At 40.9% G+C, this 19,385-nt stretch overlaps 1 protein-coding gene across 1 annotated transcript in view; it reads right to left on the bottom strand.

The window, feature by feature from the left end:
* Nucleotides 1-17,428, bottom strand: part of LEMD3 (LEM domain containing 3) — a 43,637-nt gene extending 26,209 nt beyond the window's left edge. Inside the window, exons 1-2 of the mRNA XM_068998574.1 lie at nt 15,849-17,428; nt 1,065-1,102 (exon numbers count right to left, since the gene is read on the bottom strand). Of these exons, the coding sequence (XP_068854675.1) occupies nt 1,065-1,102; nt 15,849-17,361 (1,551 nt within the window). The 5' untranslated portion in view covers nt 17,362-17,428. The remainder of the gene's footprint in view (nt 1-1,064; nt 1,103-15,848) is intronic.
* Between the last annotated feature and the right edge of the window lie 1,957 nt (nt 17,429-19,385).

The following is a 19,385-nucleotide window of genomic DNA, read 5'->3' as shown; positions in this document are numbered from 1 at the left end:
AACATGTGAAATATTACTGTGACCATTTTTTTTCTAGTTAACAGTTGGATCACATTAAAAAAGGAACTGAACAGTATAATCTTTGTAGCTAACAAACAATCAAGCATGCAACAGTATTACTATGGAACAGTGTAGTAGAAACAGCAGAAAGTAACCCACAGAACAGGTTCTCGGGCTGAGTCCAGTGCACAAACTGCATTCCCTCTGCACTAGTGAAGTCATTTTGAAAGAATCCCCAGAATTTACCTCAAGAAATTTAATTTGTTCAAGACATTCAGAAACATTTTCTAGCCAAGGCCATCTGCTTAATACGCAATTATTCACTTTTCGAGAGTTCAATCCTAGACACAAAAAACCACCAATCCACCAAACAAAAAAAACCAAATCCCAAACAGCAAACCAAAAAAATGCCCCCCAAATCCTCCACAATTATCTTGCAATACTTGCTTATATATGCCTAGCAAAAGCAGATCACTATGTTTAAAATTCAAGTCAGAAGAGAGAACAACCTGAATGCATGCTGCACAACTAAGAATAACACAGATAGCTTCAATGGTGACATCTCAAAAATGGTTAGCCTGATATTTCAGACCAAAAAGTGAATATAGGAATAAGTAACAAAATGGAATCAAAGCAAACAAGACATATTTTTAAATCCATTTTGAAGGACTTTAACCCTTGCTCTTTTATAGCACTAAATAAGATCCTGGGGTTTCATGTCAATCATCTCTTACCAGCTGTGCTTTCAAGGTTGAGAAGCCAAATGGTAACAGTAAGTAAAAAACTGCTAAATTTAGTCTCAAAATTTACAACACTTTTTTTCTTTTTACAACACAAATGATATACTATCTTCATTGTGTATGAAGAAATCAACATGCCTCAGACAAATCTTGTAGTCCTATTTATATTGCCCAAGATGAAAAAAAAAATTAAAACATCAGTTACAAGAAGTGCATTTACTTCCTGCCAATTATATTAAAACTACATCCTTCTGAACAGATCTAGATTGTTTTTATACAATCATGTGACAGATTAAAATCTCAATGTTAAGTGGTTTTACTTACTTGTATTTTTTGGAGTTCTTCACTAAAGGGATCCTTGACTGTCAAAAAAGAAAAAAAAAAAAGAATTAATTCACTCCAGGTTCTGCAAATACTATAAAGGTATACCAACATTGCAGCTTTATGACAACACTGTAATAGTTAGATAAAAACAAGGTCCATAATAAGACAAATAACAAAGAGACATCTATTAACCTTTGCCCTAACTCTGCATTTATTAATGCAGTATAGTAGCATTTAGGTTAAAGCAGAATTTTGTATGTCAACAAATTTCACAGCTATTTGCCAAACTCTTAATAACTCAATTGCATTGAAATAATTTGAAGGTTTTACATTTTAGTGGACAGCTTAAAAAAGGAAAATCACTTTTTTACTAACCACTAATACATACAACAAAGCTCTACAACTCAGCATTTTCTTTTAACAAGAGTGAGACGACACACTGAGGGCTCATGCACTCCCATGCATATAGGTATCCACAACACATCAAGAGCTGCCCACGCAAGAGTAGACTGATGGACAATATCTTGATTTCTGAAACACAACTATGCTTAAACGGATCAGTTAATTTAATTATAAATGGAAAATATAAGAGAAATATAAAGGTTGACAGATCAAATTCATGGCAAGATTTCTCATTTAGGAGAAATGGAGGATACAAAAGAAACTAAGGACCAACTTATAAAACAGGGTCTCCAACCTTAGTCAAGTGTAAGTGAATAGGGATAAGAAACAACAACAAAAATTATTTTGTAAGAAAAAAATTAATTATTCATAAAAGAATGTGATTTTTTTTAACCACATGAACTTCAGTAGCATTCTTGTCAGCAGACAAATGTTGATCTACTTCACCTTAGTTTTGAAAAGAAGTTTGAAGTAGGAACAATTACCATTTTTTTGCTCCTACATGTAGCAATGGTAAGGTTCACATTCCTATGGTTACAACCAAAAAATGATGTCTAAAGCAGCAGGACAGTGAAAATACTTTCGGAAGGAAGACAGCTTGAATCTCTGTAACTTTGCAAACAAGTTTATCCATGTGCCTGAGCTCAGAAAATAATTAAGCATGTTACCTACCCAATAAGCCCTTCAGCATCTTCTGATACAGCATATGGAAAAAAAAACCCTAACCAAACCAAAACCACCCAAGGACTGGTTTTCACATACATCCAAATACTTGATTCTCAGATAGAAGATTAACTAAAGTTCATAGAAGCAGATGTTGAAGACTCTTGCAAACCAAGCCCTACAGCACTTCATGATTTCATTCTATAGGTCCAAATTCGCAGACGTTGCCTACTGGATTATCAAGCTACCAACTTTAAAAAGTCTTATGTATTTCATTCATTAACTCAATAGAACATGCCCAGTACACTAAACTTTCAATCTCAATAGCCTAAAATAGGATTAGAGAAACACCAGGTTGATCATTAAGTTATCCAGACAAGGATAATTATGGACTCTAAGGTCAATCTCATTGAGCATACATGAAATCTTGATTCAGTAGTCGTCTTTGATCGGAAAGGGGGTGCAAACACGAGACACAAGAGTGCGTAGATTTCATATTTTATGTCATGACTAACATATTTTAGCACTGATGAAAGTCATGAAACAAACACATATGCAACATTTCCGTGCCTGCAAAGATGCAAACTGTGAACTGTCACCTGAAACTCTAGATATGCTGGGGCAGTCCAGCAATTAAGTGGAGGCCATGGTGGTGGTTAGACTTTTCCAGTATCACAATCCCAGTGTAAAATCAATCTCGCATTTGGGCAACTTCATATTTACATAAATATTAACACCTTGAATTTATGAAGCAAGCCAGGTGATGTGTCAATGTTTGCCTCTCCTTCACAAATACATACTGGTTACCGTGACCAAGAATATTGACCACCTCTTCAAAATTACTTATCACAAAAATTTAACAATCTTTGTAATTCCTTATTTTAACTCACACTATAGGATTTCCATTAAATCCCTCTGAAGTTAGTGATTTTAGGGCAAGTTAACCAATAACTGAAGTACATTTTATGTATGATACTATTTAGTTTAGGATGACTGATGCCTTAAGAGGCAAGTATGCTAAATGCAACTGCTGCAATTTATCAGCTGCATATGCAATTACAACTGTTAATCAATCTGCACTTATTTACCACATAACCTCAATTCATTTGAGTTAATAAGGCCACTCCTTAACTTCTTCAGTAATTCCTCTTCTGAATCCACCCTTTTTTCTTTTGTCCAGAACCTAAGCTCTTACCAAATCCTCCCATGTGCTCCAGTCACAGATGTAAAGTTTTCACCTACTCCAACATGTCTAAGGTATTTCAAAATATTACATCAGCATTCTTGGTTCAAAAGCTTTCTTGACAGTTCTTAGAATATGTAACTACATTTGAAAGAGTGGTAAATTTGTATTCTACCAAACTAAACATTAAATTAAGAACTAATTACTAATATAAGATTTTTATCTGAACATATACTTCCAAGGCTCCTCCTCAAAAAGGGTTTGAGACCTCTATGATGCAACAATTGCCAGCTTTGAAAACAGTCCTTCTATCAAGCTCACATTCTAAGGGGGTTCAAAGAACAAATTATCATCTACTTACACTACAAAGGTAAAAAAACATGTATCCTTGTATCAGAGGAGAGAGGGAGTAAAAAGACTATTTAGCCCTTCCATAATATTCATGCCTTCACTTCATTCCTTAAGTCTTCCAAATTTGAGTCCTCTTTCTCCGTGCTATAAAAGCCACTTCTGAACCTTCCGGCAGCTCTATGTTCCTCCTAACATTTTTAAGGCAACATTTTTAACAGACCCATTGTAATGCCATAATCTATTTCTGAATGCACAGATAATTTGATGTTATAGATGAAAAAGCAAAATTCCAACGCAACTTTAAGGAGCTGTAAAACTGCAGCTGCAGAAATGAGAATGATCTCAATTAACCCATCAGCACCTTGTTTGTGATGACACAAAGCATCAAGTACCATTCACCCAAAGCATTCAGAGACTGTGCACTACAACATACACTTCCAAGTTAGCAGCTTCTGCAGAAGCAAGAATGTTCCTCCCTGCAAAGTACTTTTCTCCTCCTCATCCACCATGCCACAAGCAGACTAACCCCAAAACAGAAGAAGTAATATTTCCAAAATCTGTTTTGCAAAGGTGTGTTCAGTAAGCAGATAACCTAATGCTTTCTATTAGATTTTTTTTCTTCTTAAAACAAATACATTAGCTGGATAATGTGCTGCTACCACACAATATTAGAAGCACTGCTATCAGAAATGGGCCTTTAGCCCAGCCCTTTTCTACATGACCTCAAAAACAAATTTTCAATAATTTTACAACCCAAGTATTTTCAATGTCAGCTAACAGATCTGTAACTTTTTCTAAGTCTGGGATCAAGGCCTGACTTCACCCAGTGACACACCATGTATCTGTCAAGAGTAATTCCAAAACATTGCTTCTCAGAACTCCTAAACCTTAAAATGCCAGAAAAACACCAAACAAGTTATTGCAGGAAATGTTATTCCAGAGCTCCATATTTCAAACTTCTTAAATAAAATAATCCTGCCTTTATTTTCCTCTCTGCAATTATTTAATGCTCAAAACAGACAAGCAGTTTTGCATGATCTTCCATCTCCATATCGCTCCAATTCAGGTAGAAACCACTTCCAACCAGTAGGTTAAATCTCTCTGCTTTTATACTAAGACACAAAATCATACAGCAATTCCTTCATTACAGATCATCTTTGTGTGCTTTGGAAATGGTTTTTGTATTTTGAAATGAGTACCCCATTATAGTTGGAATAGTCCTTGGCCCTGTAGATTTTGAAGAGCAGCATAATGTGCCACAAGGATTAGTGAATTCTACAAACCGCTGAGCCTTTCCTTAACATCTAGTCACTTTTTCAACTGGTTCAGTTTAAAGCACTTTTATTGATAATTTTTTCCCCAATGTAATTTTAATTCATTCTGTAAGTGATATAACGATTGAGAACATAACCAACAACTTCATGTTGGTTACTTTTTTGACAAAGCCCTCCTCCAAAAGAAGTAAAATAATCATATTTGTGATATACACTTCAGATGCATTTTCTATCAGCCCTGAAAATAAAAGTCTTCATTATTTTAGGTAAAAGGGTATGATATACCAGAATTTCTCTTTGGAGTTTTTCACCGCTTCTTTAAAAAAAAAAAAAGCCCAACAAATCACAACAAAATAACCCTCTCATTTGTTTAGCTCTATCAAAGGTTCCAATCTACTCCTGTCCATTTAAATACTGGTTAGAATAGATCTGAATGTCGAAAGATGCTCCTGTGAGTCATGCCAATTTCATCCATATTTAAGAAGAGACAAATGTATTGGGAAAGCTTCTCATCAGATTATTCAGTTTCATTAGAATAATAACATTATTTTCATTCTGGTACTTGTATTACTGATCAAAAACCTAGAAATTATAAAAGTTGTCAGTTCTTAAGAATATTCAAGAAAATATTTTACAGTAACAGAACTTGCACATGTGCTCTTTTGCATTGTATTGCAAAATACAGAAGAAACAGCTGTCTCTGTTCAATTAGGGAAAATGGATCAAAAGTGCACTTGCCATGCATTGTAAAAATTAGATTAAAATCACATTCGTTGCACACACATACACACAGTATTCATTACAGGCTAGTGTGTATACAAAGGAAATAAAAAACTCACCACACTAAAACTGCTCTTACAAGCAGTGCAAAACATTACCAGGAGAAACATTAGACTTCAGACACACACCAGCATTTTACAATGGGTAGAGTATCAGAATAGGCTTCTGAAATAGCTCTTCTGCCTTCTTCTGCACCCCTCCCAAGTATTTTAGCTCCTTACATTTTAAAAGGTCAAAAAATACCCACCACTTCAACAAATGAAGGCAAATTTTAAAAAAGGGGAAACTCCACCTTGAAAGCACGGCAACACAACATGCTTTATATTTAACTAGGAAGTGTTCTGTTTTCCTCAAACTCCAAAGTTCAAGATGGAAAGCAAGCTAATAAAGCAAGTGTTATTGAAATACAGGTTTAAAAATCAATGGGAAGCTGCAATTAAATACTGAATCAATTGTCACTCTGCCAAGGGGCCCAGTCTTGATAAAAAGATCCTGTGATCTCGTACAAGCAGTAAGGATTTCTGTCTTGAAGAGCCTCCAACATAAAAACACCCAGTCATAACCTCTTCTTCCAGACAGACTTCAGTTACAAAGTATTAGTAATAGTATGAACAGTTTACAACATCCAAAGGTAACATTTGAAGGGAGAACACTGACAAGAAAACTCTTGAAAGGCTATCAATCATAAGCCCAAAGTCAAGATACCAAATAGGAAATTTTCATTTTAAAAACTGGGGTTCTGTTGTGCCTCTGTCCTCTTAACCATTCAGCACACATTAGTCTATCAGTGCTTGCTGCACTAAAAGCAGCAGCACTGCTGAACAACATGATATTTACAAAGCCTAAAAACAACAGCAGAACTCTGAAAACAGGTGCTCTATGCAGGACATACAGAGGTAGTTGCTAGCAGGTCTCTCGGCATGACAAAGATGAGCTTTCACTGAGGAAGCAGCAGTCAGTTTACCACAAGTATCCATATTAGTTCTTTAACTAAGGAAGGAGGAAACTAAGGAAACTTTTACTAAGAAGAAGGAAAACTGCTCACAACATACTGTAAAAGTTTGCAGAGCTCAAAATCAGGATAAGCTCAGCAGTAAACCACCACTTGACTGGACATGCATAACAGCAGGCAATATTGAGTTACTTCCATTTTTACTTCACTGGACTAAGACTCTGAAGAACTGGCTAGCCTTCCAGGCTGTCTACCATAGCAAATGCATTTGTTTGATTATTTGTTTGATTCATCTACCTGGTTCAAATAAAAACTATCTGAAAAGAACAACTGGACTAACACACCATTATCCTTTACTCAGCTGAAGAGTCTGCTTGAACTAAGACTGAACTTGAACTAATGTTATCATAAATGTTTATTAATTAAATAGGCTACACCTATTAGTTAAAAGGTTACACTATCAGTTTGTGGATTAAGGTGATGAATCTTCTAGCAGTACTGCGTGCACTTCTGACCCTGGTGGATCTAGAGAAAAAAAACAAGAAAAACCAAAACCTTTCTTGGCAAGAAACTCACCTGCCATGCAGAAACAGGAAAAAAAGACAACAGAAAGGAAGTACAAGTGACTCTTACCAAGATATCAAACACTAGGAACAACAGAACCATACCACACCTTTGGTACATGAGAACTCTGTACTATGTAGGTCACTATATGGTATCACAAAATTCAGTGCTTGAACTATGAAAAGAAAGTTTACAGAACAAGATCCTAACTCTCCTCAAACCACGTACCTTATGCTTAAGGGAGCCGGCCATATAGTTAGTTGACACCAAGGCTTGTGGAAGCAGCTTGGTACATTCCCCTCTTCTGAATGGCAAAGGATATCACATACTAACTCATTCCCTTACAGAAGGGATAGGCAGACCCTATTTGGCCTCAGGTCCTCAATCACCAGGACAGCTCCTTGCCAGGGCTGCTACTTTCATGTCAGTTCCCTCCAGTTTGCTCTCCCTCCAAAGGGATGACTTAATACCACACATCCTATATAGTAGAATAAAACAAGTCTGGATTTAACATCTCATGGTTTTCCTCCTCCCTCTACTTCACGTGCATTTGTACTCAATCTGCACATTTTTGTTATTAGTTCAATAAGCAGCACCTTTAGCTGAAGGTCAAAAGAAAAAAAAGTGTTTAAAGTTATAATTTAAAAAACATTTTACACTGTTCAATTATAAAGTATGCCAACACATCCATGCTCAATGTAAACAACTTAAATACAGTCTGCAGTGTTTCTGAAGGGAGTACCACCTCTGATGGAAATAAAACTTATCAGGCATTGATCATAATACACCTAGAATCACCAAATCAAACTGTGCATATATACCTGCCCATTCTGAATGGATTAGGGTTAGTGAGTCAGCGAGTAAGTCAGCTCACAAGAGTACTCCAAAGATGGGTATTTCCACTCCTAGTTCAAAGGACACTGTAGAGACAGTACAGCCGTATAGCTCTCTTAGATGTTCTCAACACTCCCTTCTTAGCTTTTTTCTGAGTTTAGATCAAAATGAACATGCATTTATTATTATATGCAAAATACAAAGTACCTAAGCACGAACATATCCTTTACATACAGCTCAGGTTCCCTATTTCCCATAGTGACTTACAAACACTTTTATCCACACCTGCTTTTACATAAGCAGATGTAAAAGCGTAAGTACTTCTCATGCTTACAGATAAGAGAAACAAAATCCAAAAATAAATAATGAGACTAGTTCCTTCTCCAGAAGGAAATCTGCATCTCTGCTCTAAATTTCTCAGCTAGGAAAAGTTTCCCTAGGACAGTATAAAATTCCTTTCACATACATACCCCCAAAAAACCCCAGAACCAACCAAATAAAAAACACCTTTTCAGCTTTTTCTTTGAAATACACTATGCCTTTCTTCTCCCCAAACTTTCTTGGGTCATACATTGGGGGCACACCAATATAGAAACAGACTAGGTTGAACCTAATATGATACTCTCCTTTGCAAGATACCACCAAGGAATTTCATAAATCTTTTTCTCTTATTTACAAAGCAACAGTAAATTATTTCCAAGGTATTTGCAAGGAAAAACAGTACAAGCAACACTGCCAGACTGGCGTTTCCCCGTAATTAGGTTTGAACTGTGGATTTCCACAGCCTGTGAAAATGCCTCTCAAGCATTTGTCACACATGCACCACCCAGTCTATCACTCAACAAAATCCTCTTTGGTAGTCTAAGGCATGACACCTGAAAAAGAACAAAAGCCATTCAACTTTAGATACAGCCAGAGATGAATAGAAATTCATTAACAGATAATGTTATACCATTTCCCAGAAAATATACTGGGAATTAAAAAAACCAAAAAACACCAACCCACCTCACAACAAACCCAAGCGTTATTTCAGGCAACAGTAACAAGACAAACAAAATAAAAAACCCAAACCAGAACAAAAACGTAATCACATATCTACCTTCTGAGATATGAAACCCATCCTTGACAGTAAATGTTCATTGCTCAATATCTACTGACAGGTTTCAGTAGATAGTTCAATAGCTAGATTAGTTAGCTCTATATATAGATTAGTTCTATAGCTAGACTTCTGTTCTCTATGACCAACAACATCCACATATTCTGATAAAAATGTGTTTGATGAAGTTGTGAGATATGGGGTATGTGGGATATGAGGGGCTTGCACTGTGCAGGTTGATGATGCTGAACAAGCCCTGGGATAAGTACTATTGAATGAAGTGCTGTGGGATGTTTTATTGCACAACTACATAGTGAGATGGTGAGTATTGTGGGGACAGATGGTTAATGTAAGGGGCTTTGATATGCAGCCTATTGAAAATATCCTAAAGCTAACAAAAACAGTTACAAAATTAACAGTCTGAGGTTTCTCCAACGCAGAGATTTACCTGACCAAAGAAACACTTTTCTGCGGACTAAAGTAAAATTAAGGTCTAGATGTGGCCTTAAAATCTAGTGTTAGGAAAAACATTACACCTATCCACCTCGTGCCCAGCAGTCCTCTTGTGATAAAGTTTTGTCCAGTCAACAACCAGAAAGGACAGGCTGATCCTGCATTTACCCAAGACACTGGGAGTCCAAGTACAAATGTTTCTTGGAGTTTTTCAAAAAATAGAAGGTTAAGGGGATGTGACCATGTATTAAGCAAATAAAGTAAATAAAGGCAGTATGAAGGAAGTCTTAGTATGTATATGAAACAATTACTCTGTAACAAGCCATCTTTAAATTTATGTTTAAGTAAATGGCCTTCTCTGAGACAAAGTTGCCAACTTGTTCTACAATCCTTCATTTATGAAGACCCATTTCTTACTTATCTGACAGAGCATCACTAAAATTCAATGGATCTTAGAGACTACTTACTAAGTTGTAGTGTCTCTTAATTCAATGTCAGATCTCTCTTTTTAAGCCCCTACTCTTCTCCCCACATTAAACAGCCTTTTGTATCAATTCAGTCTGTCACTCAGAGGTCATTTAAAGCTGCTGAAGGAATTAAAGACTCTAATTAGCAGCGTTACTCAAGATACCTTGATGTTACAATATGACCATCAGTAAACAGAAAATTTGATCCTTTCCTCTGCAAAAAGAATTCACCTCTGCAAAATGCCAGACATAACACCACATCTCCACCAGCAAGCTATGCACAACAGGCACCACATTTGCCTGTTTCACAGCTAACATACACCTACTCTCACACTCCACAGCAGAATGTAAACACAAGCAGAACAGAGAAACAGCACTAAATAACATTGTGGGAAGTACAGCACAGCAGGATTCAACACTGGACATTATAAGCTCAAGCAAGCCTTCTAACACAGAAGGAACCTACATGAGATCAGCTTTAAGATGTGCAGTGGTTCTTCAATTTACCCCTGCACCCATCAGTATGCTTCTTTCCATCAGTACCACTGCCCCTTTTGACAAGCTTTTCTCTATCAGAAAGGACAGAAGCTACCAAGGTTACTTTGAGCAAGACCTGAGCTACACCATGTCCTGATTTATCCTAATCACAGCAAAGGCACTGTCACCTTCTTCCACATATCTAGACCTACCAGGAGAAACAGAAGGAGCCAAGAACAGTCAAGACAAGGACAGAACTAATGAAGTTCTCAGCAAACACTGGAGTCGCCCAAAAAGTCTTATCTTTTTAATATACCTTGATTTCACAGTCCATTAACCAGTAAACTTATTCCCCTCAACCTAACACAAATCACAACAGACAACTAATTTTAGCAGAGAATACAAATACTCACAAGTACGATAAAGGTGAAAGGAATATACGTAGCAGGATTACAACACTACATGATTTTCCACAGCATTGGAATAGCACTTTCATCAAGAAAAAAAACCCACTGCACTTGCTTAATTTACTTGCCTAAGCTTTTTTGTGAAGTGACCAAACAACTTTCTCAAACAACAGTTCTGGTCTGTTCAAATGGTCTTACTATTTCTGAGCGCAAGTCTAGAAGCATGACAGGGATCAGAGTTCACTACAACTCTACAAATCCTGCCAGCTTAGCTGGGTAAGCAATCAAGCTAAAGTTTGCAACCTACTACTTTCAGATGAAACACAGATGACAAAATGATTTAAACGTACATGATTTTAGAAACACAATTGTTTCCCAGAGATAGGAGGACTTTCTTTTATAACACCTAGTTGAGAAACTTGCTAACTAGGATTTAAAGCAATATACAGAAAGTGAAACAGCTATATACTAGTATTTCAATAGAAGATGTTACAGTGTCAAATACAAGTCAGGGAATCCCTTGAAAGCACAAGCAACCTTAATAGGCACACAACACAGGAACTCTCAAATCTTTTACTTTTTCTCCCTCCCTTTGTCTCCTCTTCTATAAATACTTCTTACCCACAACTAATTTTCCTCCATTAAAGGCAACACTGTCAAGAATATAGACTCATCTGAGAAGGTGATCTTAGAAGGCAAGTAAATTCATAAGTTATCTGTGAAATACCACAGCACTTCAATAGTAATTTGCAGGCCTGTGAGCATAACAGTCATCATCTTGTCTTTTATACAGCAAATCTAACTTCTTAGCAATTAAATTCCCTGCATAAAATTCCATAGAAGTTTTAACACCTGAAAGATTTAGAAGTCAAGGAACAACAACAGAATTGAATGAAACTCTTAGAATTGTGATTTGCATAAGCTTACACTTGCAATATACATAACTGCTAAGTCTCCCTGAACTAACATTTCAAAAACACAAGTTGGAGCAAACATTGTAAGGATTATCCTCCTAGCAATTGTTTTGTAACAAACTTCATAGAAAGACCAAAATTACTAGCAACAGATGTCACTTTTAAAAGCCTCTCCTGGTAAGAAAATAAGATTTTAAACAAGACCTACCTGAAAGTTTCAAAATTAGTTTGTTGTTGTGGTGGTTTTGTTCTGTTTTTTCTTTTGTCATATCAGCTGCTTCTCAAACAAAGTACTGGAGCAGAAACAGTAAAAGTAACTTACACACAACCTGTTTCAGATTACAGACTTCAACAGCATCTGTACTAGTGCCCACATTTTTCAGAAAAGTAAACCAGACCTGAAAGCAACATCGACTGATCTGGTACAGTTATCAACTTTTCATTAAAAGTAACTTTAGAATTAACTTTCAGGAACACCCACTTGAGATGCTCAGAGTAACATCACAAAACCACAGAAGTTGGAAGAGATACCCAACTCTTCAGGGTTTGAAGAACCCGAGGAAAGTAGACTAAAGTATACCATTTTCCTGACAAAATACTGTGCTGGTTTGCAAGAAGTTGATTCAATTCCATGGTATTTTGAAGGCAGGTGCAAATAAAACATGCTTTACAGCCAGAGCAAAATGAATGAGGTTACCAGCAACAAGCCCAAACTGATCTTTTCCACATACAGCACTGTCAGAGCTAGCAAGCACAGCATGCACTTATGCATTAGTTGGTCTTTTACCTGAGCTTCAAGAGCAGCTTATTTCAACGGGTTTAAGAAAAACCTCACAGACGTTTATCTATATTTTAGACAGCAAAATGCATAAAAACCTTACTTCAAGTGACCTTTATAGCTTAGATACAGAAGAATTAGCCCAGTTCTGATTTGTCTTTGAACATTTTATACTACATGTGGAAAAACTAAAGCACTTCATAGCTATTTCAGAGCTCTGAATAAGAAATCATTTGAACACTAGGCACAGTGTTAAGTGACAAGTCTCTTCTGAAATTCTCTGCTCACCCCTTCTCATTTATACTACTACACATGGCCTAAATTCAACTCCAACGCCTGGTTTTAAGCTTCCCTCTCATTACACACGCCTCCTCTGTTCTTAGATTACAGACTGACAAATATTTAAGTGTTGATATTGAGTGTACTTTGTGATTAATATTTTTCAATGTCACAAACATACTATCACTTTATTTTGATTGCATTTAATTTTAGGTAATTAACTATTAAGAAAGCCAGCATTTAAGCTCACTGTGCATAAATCCCTGCAAATTTAAAATAAGAAGCCACCAAATATACAAATAACTGCCTTTATTGCTTTATCACAGTAAGCATGATAATTACAGAGATGCATATATTGCAACTCCTCTGAACCCTAAACTCTTTACGACACGGATTCAAGTTTAAAATAACTGATTTTTTTCCACAATCACTCTCACCCAACAGAATCTTACCTACAACCATCTAAAAGACAGAATAATCTCAATATCTACCTAAATGAAATGGTTGTTTTTGAGATACGTTATTATTTTTAATGAAGTATGAATCAGTTCTGCTTCTATAAAGAAAACAGACAGTATACCCATATAAGCATAAGAGTCAAAGGACACACTTGGATGATGTTTAAGCTTAGGAAGCATATAATAGAAGACAGGGTTCTCCCCCTCTTCAGTAAAAATCTTTATTAACCTGTCTTGTCTGTTCTTGCCTGTTGTACAGACCCACCATATTTTTGTCCCGTATGCTGATTTGAGAAGAATTTAGTAAGCACATGCTAAACATATGGACAAGGTAATTCCCTGCTCATTCCCACATTACTGAAAAGAAGCGGCCTGCTCATCTCCCTATCAAAGGAGGTAGCCACAAAACCCGCTGTTTGCTTCTTCCAAAGGACACCATTCCCCCTGTTCCCATTTGTTACGTTGCAGCAAAGCCTGGGGCTGTGAGGAAGTAGGACAGATGAAATACGAGTGCCATTGCCAGAACAATTCTTCAGGAAACCCACTTTCAAGAGTTCCACTGAAAAGAAAGCAAGAACACGCCAAGAACTGGTTTACTTGAACTACCAAGCAACACTGGACTACCAGAGCACTGACTGGGCAGCCTAACCTAAGCAAGGTCCTCTAAGAAGAGGACAATTTTTCCTAACAGTTCCAGCTAGGTTAACTTTTTAAGAGCAATATACTCAACACAATCAATCCACACGCTCTATACAGGAAAGTTCACACATTCAAAAACAATTTTCTTCCAATATAAAAAAAAAAAAATCCACTCTGAACTTCAAGAACTATTGCTATCTGCATTGCTGAAACATTCATCTTTTATCAAACAGGATGATAAGCCAGTTTTAACTCAACCACTGAATTCGGCAGTTTACCCCAGTATGCCTACAGATCTTCTCCCATTAAAATCATCATATTTCAAGACTAAAAGAAGTATATAGTACATGTCAGTATAATAATACAGCTTATCCATACATAATAAAATGTAGGCTTGTCTCTAGCAGTTATGGCCAGAAGCTAACCAGACTATGAGCAGTCCCAACAGTCACACTACACTGTATCTAATTATAGCCCACCTGTGTATGTTCACAGCATTCCCAAAAAACGAGACTGAACAGTACTTAAGAGCCACGTGGACCATTGCAACGAAACCATCGCAAATCCCCAAGTCCTTGCTGCTGTCCTTCCTAAACACCAAATGTTTTACTCGCACCCCCCCGCCAAAGAGTGCAAAACAGAATTAAGAACTATTCTGCTACCCTAATGTAATGAACAACGTTCAAAAGGGAATAGAAAAAAAGCCAGCCCACACTGCTACTTCTGCCCTATGACATCTAGCAGATCCCAAGATAACAGTCGGATCGCTCCTTACATGGCACTGTATACATGCCCACAAATGAGTATATAAATCCTCTACTCTCTATACAAAGAAATGTACATACCCCACACTCCTTCCTCAATCATTTCAAGAAAAAATGCAAGTTGCCAAGAACCTTCTAATGCTCTTACATCCCAAAACCAGTTTTTTGCATAATTTCTCACCAGGAGCAATGAGAAATCAAGACAGCAATGTAATGGTTTTTCTTTCTGATGTTAGTCTCCACTGTCCATTTCAGAACAGCCAAGAATTGAATCAGCATGAATCACCACCCTTAGGTGGTACATTTCCATTTTTGTATGCTTCATGAATAGAAAATGGTAGTTTTTAAATCCATTCCAAGAAGTTACTTTCACATATACAAGAAGTTCCCAAATAATTCAAGATTTTAAAAAAATGAATGCTCTGAAATTCAGACTAAAGCACAGCAGTATTTCATGTATAAACGTTATTCTTAACTAAATTTAGAAGAAAGTATTTATTAGAAAACAATAAACAATAGGTCAAGCATTCACTGCCCAAAGTCTGTCATAGTGTGTAACATCATCTCAGCCTAGGATCCTTTTCAGCCCTCAACGCATATGAATGAAAACAACTTGCTTCATTACCAAACAACTACGGTCAAATCTTAGACCTGCATGAACCCCAGGTATCTAAACGTGCATGCTTACTCCTGTGAGGTTAACATAAAGCCTTACCTCGTCAATCTCTATTAACCATACTCCTGCTATATTGAACAAAATCCATAGAACTGCTTTGGGAAGAAAACGTGCTAGAAAACAGGGTATCAACAGATAGCAGGGAATGCTAGGATTTAAGTTTATCCTCAAATGTCTTGCAAGCTTATTACACCAGCTTGCAAAGCACATACATAAGGAAAGACAAATTCTCTGTGCACCATCGTCTAAAGAGAGATTATTCTAAGGTGGAACCCAGAACTGCTCAGTAAGGGATGTCTGGGAATGCAAAGGCGTATTAACAGTTGTTACATCCAGTTGCAGAAACTGCTCTTACCCTTCACCTAATACTTACTGTTGGCTCCCACATCCTCAGCTACTCCAGAACCTCTCATTCTCAGGTATGTGAATCCCAGTATCAGAAAGAACAAGCATGCAGCAGTTAAGAGGAACATGGACAGGTAATGTGCACTGAAGCCTCCAGTGGTGGATACCTCCTCTCTTTTGAACTGTTGGAGAAGCTCCTCCTCGGGCTCAGAGAGATTCTTCTTGTAGGTGTTTTTCAGGTAGGTATGATTTGAACCCGTATGATTGGAGTGGTTGAGTCTAAGGGAGGAGGTGGTTCCACCCGGGGGAAGGCTATTAGTAGATGAATAGATCCTGGATTCAACATTACAGCTACCAGGAGCACCGCTGAGAACATGATTATTGGTCGCTTTCCTAATGGTGCCTGGAGGGTCAGTGACTTTGCCGCTGTCCACGTCCGTGAGCGGTGGTGGCAGCAACAATACTGATGGGGATTTCTTGGACAGGCCAATGCGGTATCTGGGGCTAGGAGGACTAGAGTCCAGATTTTCACATCCTCCTCCTCCTCTTCCCCCCACCACCACCACCGCCGCCTCCTCCTCCTCCTGATTTCTGCCCCTGTCTAGACTGCCGGCAGCAGCCGCCCCCGCCGCCCTGTCATTCGTTACGAGCACACCAGCATCGCAGCCTCCGCCAGCCCTTTCTTGGCCCGTCTCCATCACGCCAGCGCCGGCTGCAGCGCATTTGCTTGTTATGAATGGAGCAGGAGACTTGCTGAGGCTCCGTCTGGGCCGGCGGATTGCAGACTCCTCCTTCGGTCCCTGCTGTTTGGCCCTCGCCCCCGCCTCCTCCGAGTCCGAGTCCGAGTACTTGTCCCTGCTGCCTCCGTAGGCGAGGAGCCGGTTCCCGTTCACGGTCCGGTTCTTCCACCGCTGCTGCTCGCTCTCCTTCTCCTCTTCGTCATCCTCCTCGCCGTCCCCGAGCTCCCTCACACCCTGAGTCGCCGCCGGTCTCCTGGCCGCCGCCCCCCACCAGGCGTTAGGCTTCCGCCGGGCCGCCTCCTCCGGGGGGGAGCTGCTGCTCACGCCGCAGGCGCCGTGGGGGGCGGAGGGCCTGAGGCCGCGGAAGAGGGGCGCAGCGCGTTCCCTCCTGCCGCCGGCCTGGCTCCGGGGGCTGCTCTCCACGTCCGACTCGTCCGAGCTGAAGCCCAGCAGCACTTTGCCGCCCCCGGCAGGGGGTGCGGCGCGGCCCCGGCCGCCTCCGGCGGCAGCCCCGGGAACGAAGGGGTGCTCGGCGCTGGCCAGCCGCGCTCCTGGGGCCGCCCGCCCGGGGCCGCCGCCTCCGCCCGGCGCCGCTCCGGCTCCCGTGTTATTGTTGTTGCTGTTCCGGGTCTTGTTGGCGCCGCCGCCGCTGCGGGCCCCGGCCCGCTCATCCTCGCGCAGCTTCTTCAGCTTCTTCAGGTAGACGGGCCGGGTGCTCTCGGTGACCGGCCCCGGGGAGAAGCCGAAGCGCCTCAGCTCCGAGAAGAGCTCCTCGTCCGTGAGCTGCGCGGCCGTCGCCATTTTCCGCTCCCCCGCCGCCGCCGCCGCCGCGGCGCTTCCGACCCACGCGCCGCGCCGCGCTCCCCGCCGGAACTGACGCGCCGCACTCGGCTGTGGCCGAGACCCGCCCGTCACCCCGCGGCGCCGCCCGCCGGGAACGCGGCCGGGCGGGCGGGGGAGCGGCGGGATGAGCGGGGCGGGGCCGCCAGGCGCCGGCGGCCCTTCCAGGCCGCCCCCGCTCGGTCACGGCTGTCGCGCGGGGCTGGCGCCCCTCCCGCCGCCCCGGCGAGAGATGGGGCCGAGGATCGCCCTGTCCGTCCCTGGGCTCGCGGAGGGGGTCCCGGGCGGGGGTCGCGCCGTGGCGGGCGGCGGATGGGAGCAGGGAGAGCACCCCCGACGGGCGGCCCCCGGCGCCGCGCGGGTGGCCTGTGGGAGGCGCTCTCGGCGGCGGCGGGGAGGCGGCGGGGCGGGGGGCGTCGAGCCCGGGGGGCGGGGGGGGGTGGGAGGCAGCGGCGGCTTTCGGAGCGGGAAGGGACGCGCTGGTCGGAAACGCGCTGTATCAGGCGCGCTTGTGAACAGACAAAACCGCGGCTGCTGCGGAGTGTCGGAGCTCGGGAATCCACTGCAGTGAGCAGCGTCAGACCGAACACTGAACCTCCATTAACGCCATTCCCGGGTGTCAAATTTAGCCTAAAGGTGGCTGAAGAAATGGGAAGAGGCCGCGTGCACCTTTTGGCGGGCCCTTCACGAGGTGGCAGGCAGGCTGCGGCTCCCTTCCACCAAAGTGCTTGGTGGAAGCAAACCTTTCCCTGTTGCAACTTCAGCATCAGGACATCTCGGCTGTGAGGAGATATGGAACCTCTCATATGTATGAGAGGACATAGTCTTAAGCTGGACCAGGGGAGTTTAGGTGGGACATTAGGAAGAATTTCTTCACAGAAAGGGTGATTAGCTATTGTAATGGACTACCCATGGATGTGGTGGAGACACACCTGGAGGTGTTTAAACAAAGTACCACATCCAGTCTTAGTGCTGTGTTCTGGTTGACATGGTGTTGTTCAGTCATAGGTTGGACTTGATGGTCAGAGGTCTTTTCCAACCTAATAAGTTCTCTGTGATTTTGTATGTCATTAATTTTGGAATTACCTGGATGTATTTTGCTTTTTTCTTTTGGAAAATACAGTTGTTCATATGTATTGCATTTGAAACTGTCAAACTGTTTACAGAAACTTGTACTTGTCAAAAGGGTTGTGCCAATCTAATGAGATGTCATCCTGGCATTTCTCAGAGCATGTGGTGTGTGCTGACACTTCTGGATGAGCCCTTTGGCCACAGAACCTCATATGGAGGCTTCAAAATCTCCTGGCCTGCCTGTCTCTACCTATCCACCCTGTATGACAAAACCCTGGGCTCAGCTTCTGCATACCACATCATAAACACAGGAGGCTGAATTCCAGTTTTGACCTAGCTCTGACTAGCCTTGCACCACCATGTGCAAAAGTGGTCCAGGAACAAGATCCAACTGCAGGAACAACTGTGTGTTCCCCCTCACAGTCTGCTGCAGTGAGGATATTGTGGATGTGCCCTGCTAATGTCAAAACTGAAATTGCTAATTTTGTTATTGAGGAACATTTGCAGAGCAGGAGTTGAGGTAGCTGTGAAGCAGCTATGTGTGAAGATCAAGCCAAGTCTACTGAGCTAGAGGAGTGGCCAAGGTCTGTATTACTGCTGTGCTTTATGTGGCACACTATGCACAGCCTCTTCCTTCTTTCCTTGACAGGAGCCGTTTCACCTAGAGCAGTATAGTGCATTGGAGGAATGCACGAAACTCCAGCTGTAAGAATGATTACACTCAATATGACCTCCACTGCACATTAAACCAGTAACGTAAATGTACCTGTTCTGTCCCATTTCCCAATCTATACTAGCTGATTATCAAAATGCTATGAGAAATGCTTCTGACATTCCATTCCTCCTCATCAGGGAGAAGCAACCCACACTTTCCACCAGCTAGTTGGGATACATGTTTGAACATGCCCCGCCAC

The sequence above is a fragment of the Aphelocoma coerulescens genome, chromosome 1A, assembly GCF_041296385.1.
Source record: "Aphelocoma coerulescens isolate FSJ_1873_10779 chromosome 1A, UR_Acoe_1.0, whole genome shotgun sequence".
In the NCBI taxonomy this organism is placed as follows: Eukaryota; Metazoa; Chordata; class Aves; order Passeriformes; family Corvidae; genus Aphelocoma; species Aphelocoma coerulescens.
The sequence above is the reverse complement of the archived record's forward strand: the minus strand, read 5'-3'. Positions and strand labels throughout refer to the sequence as shown.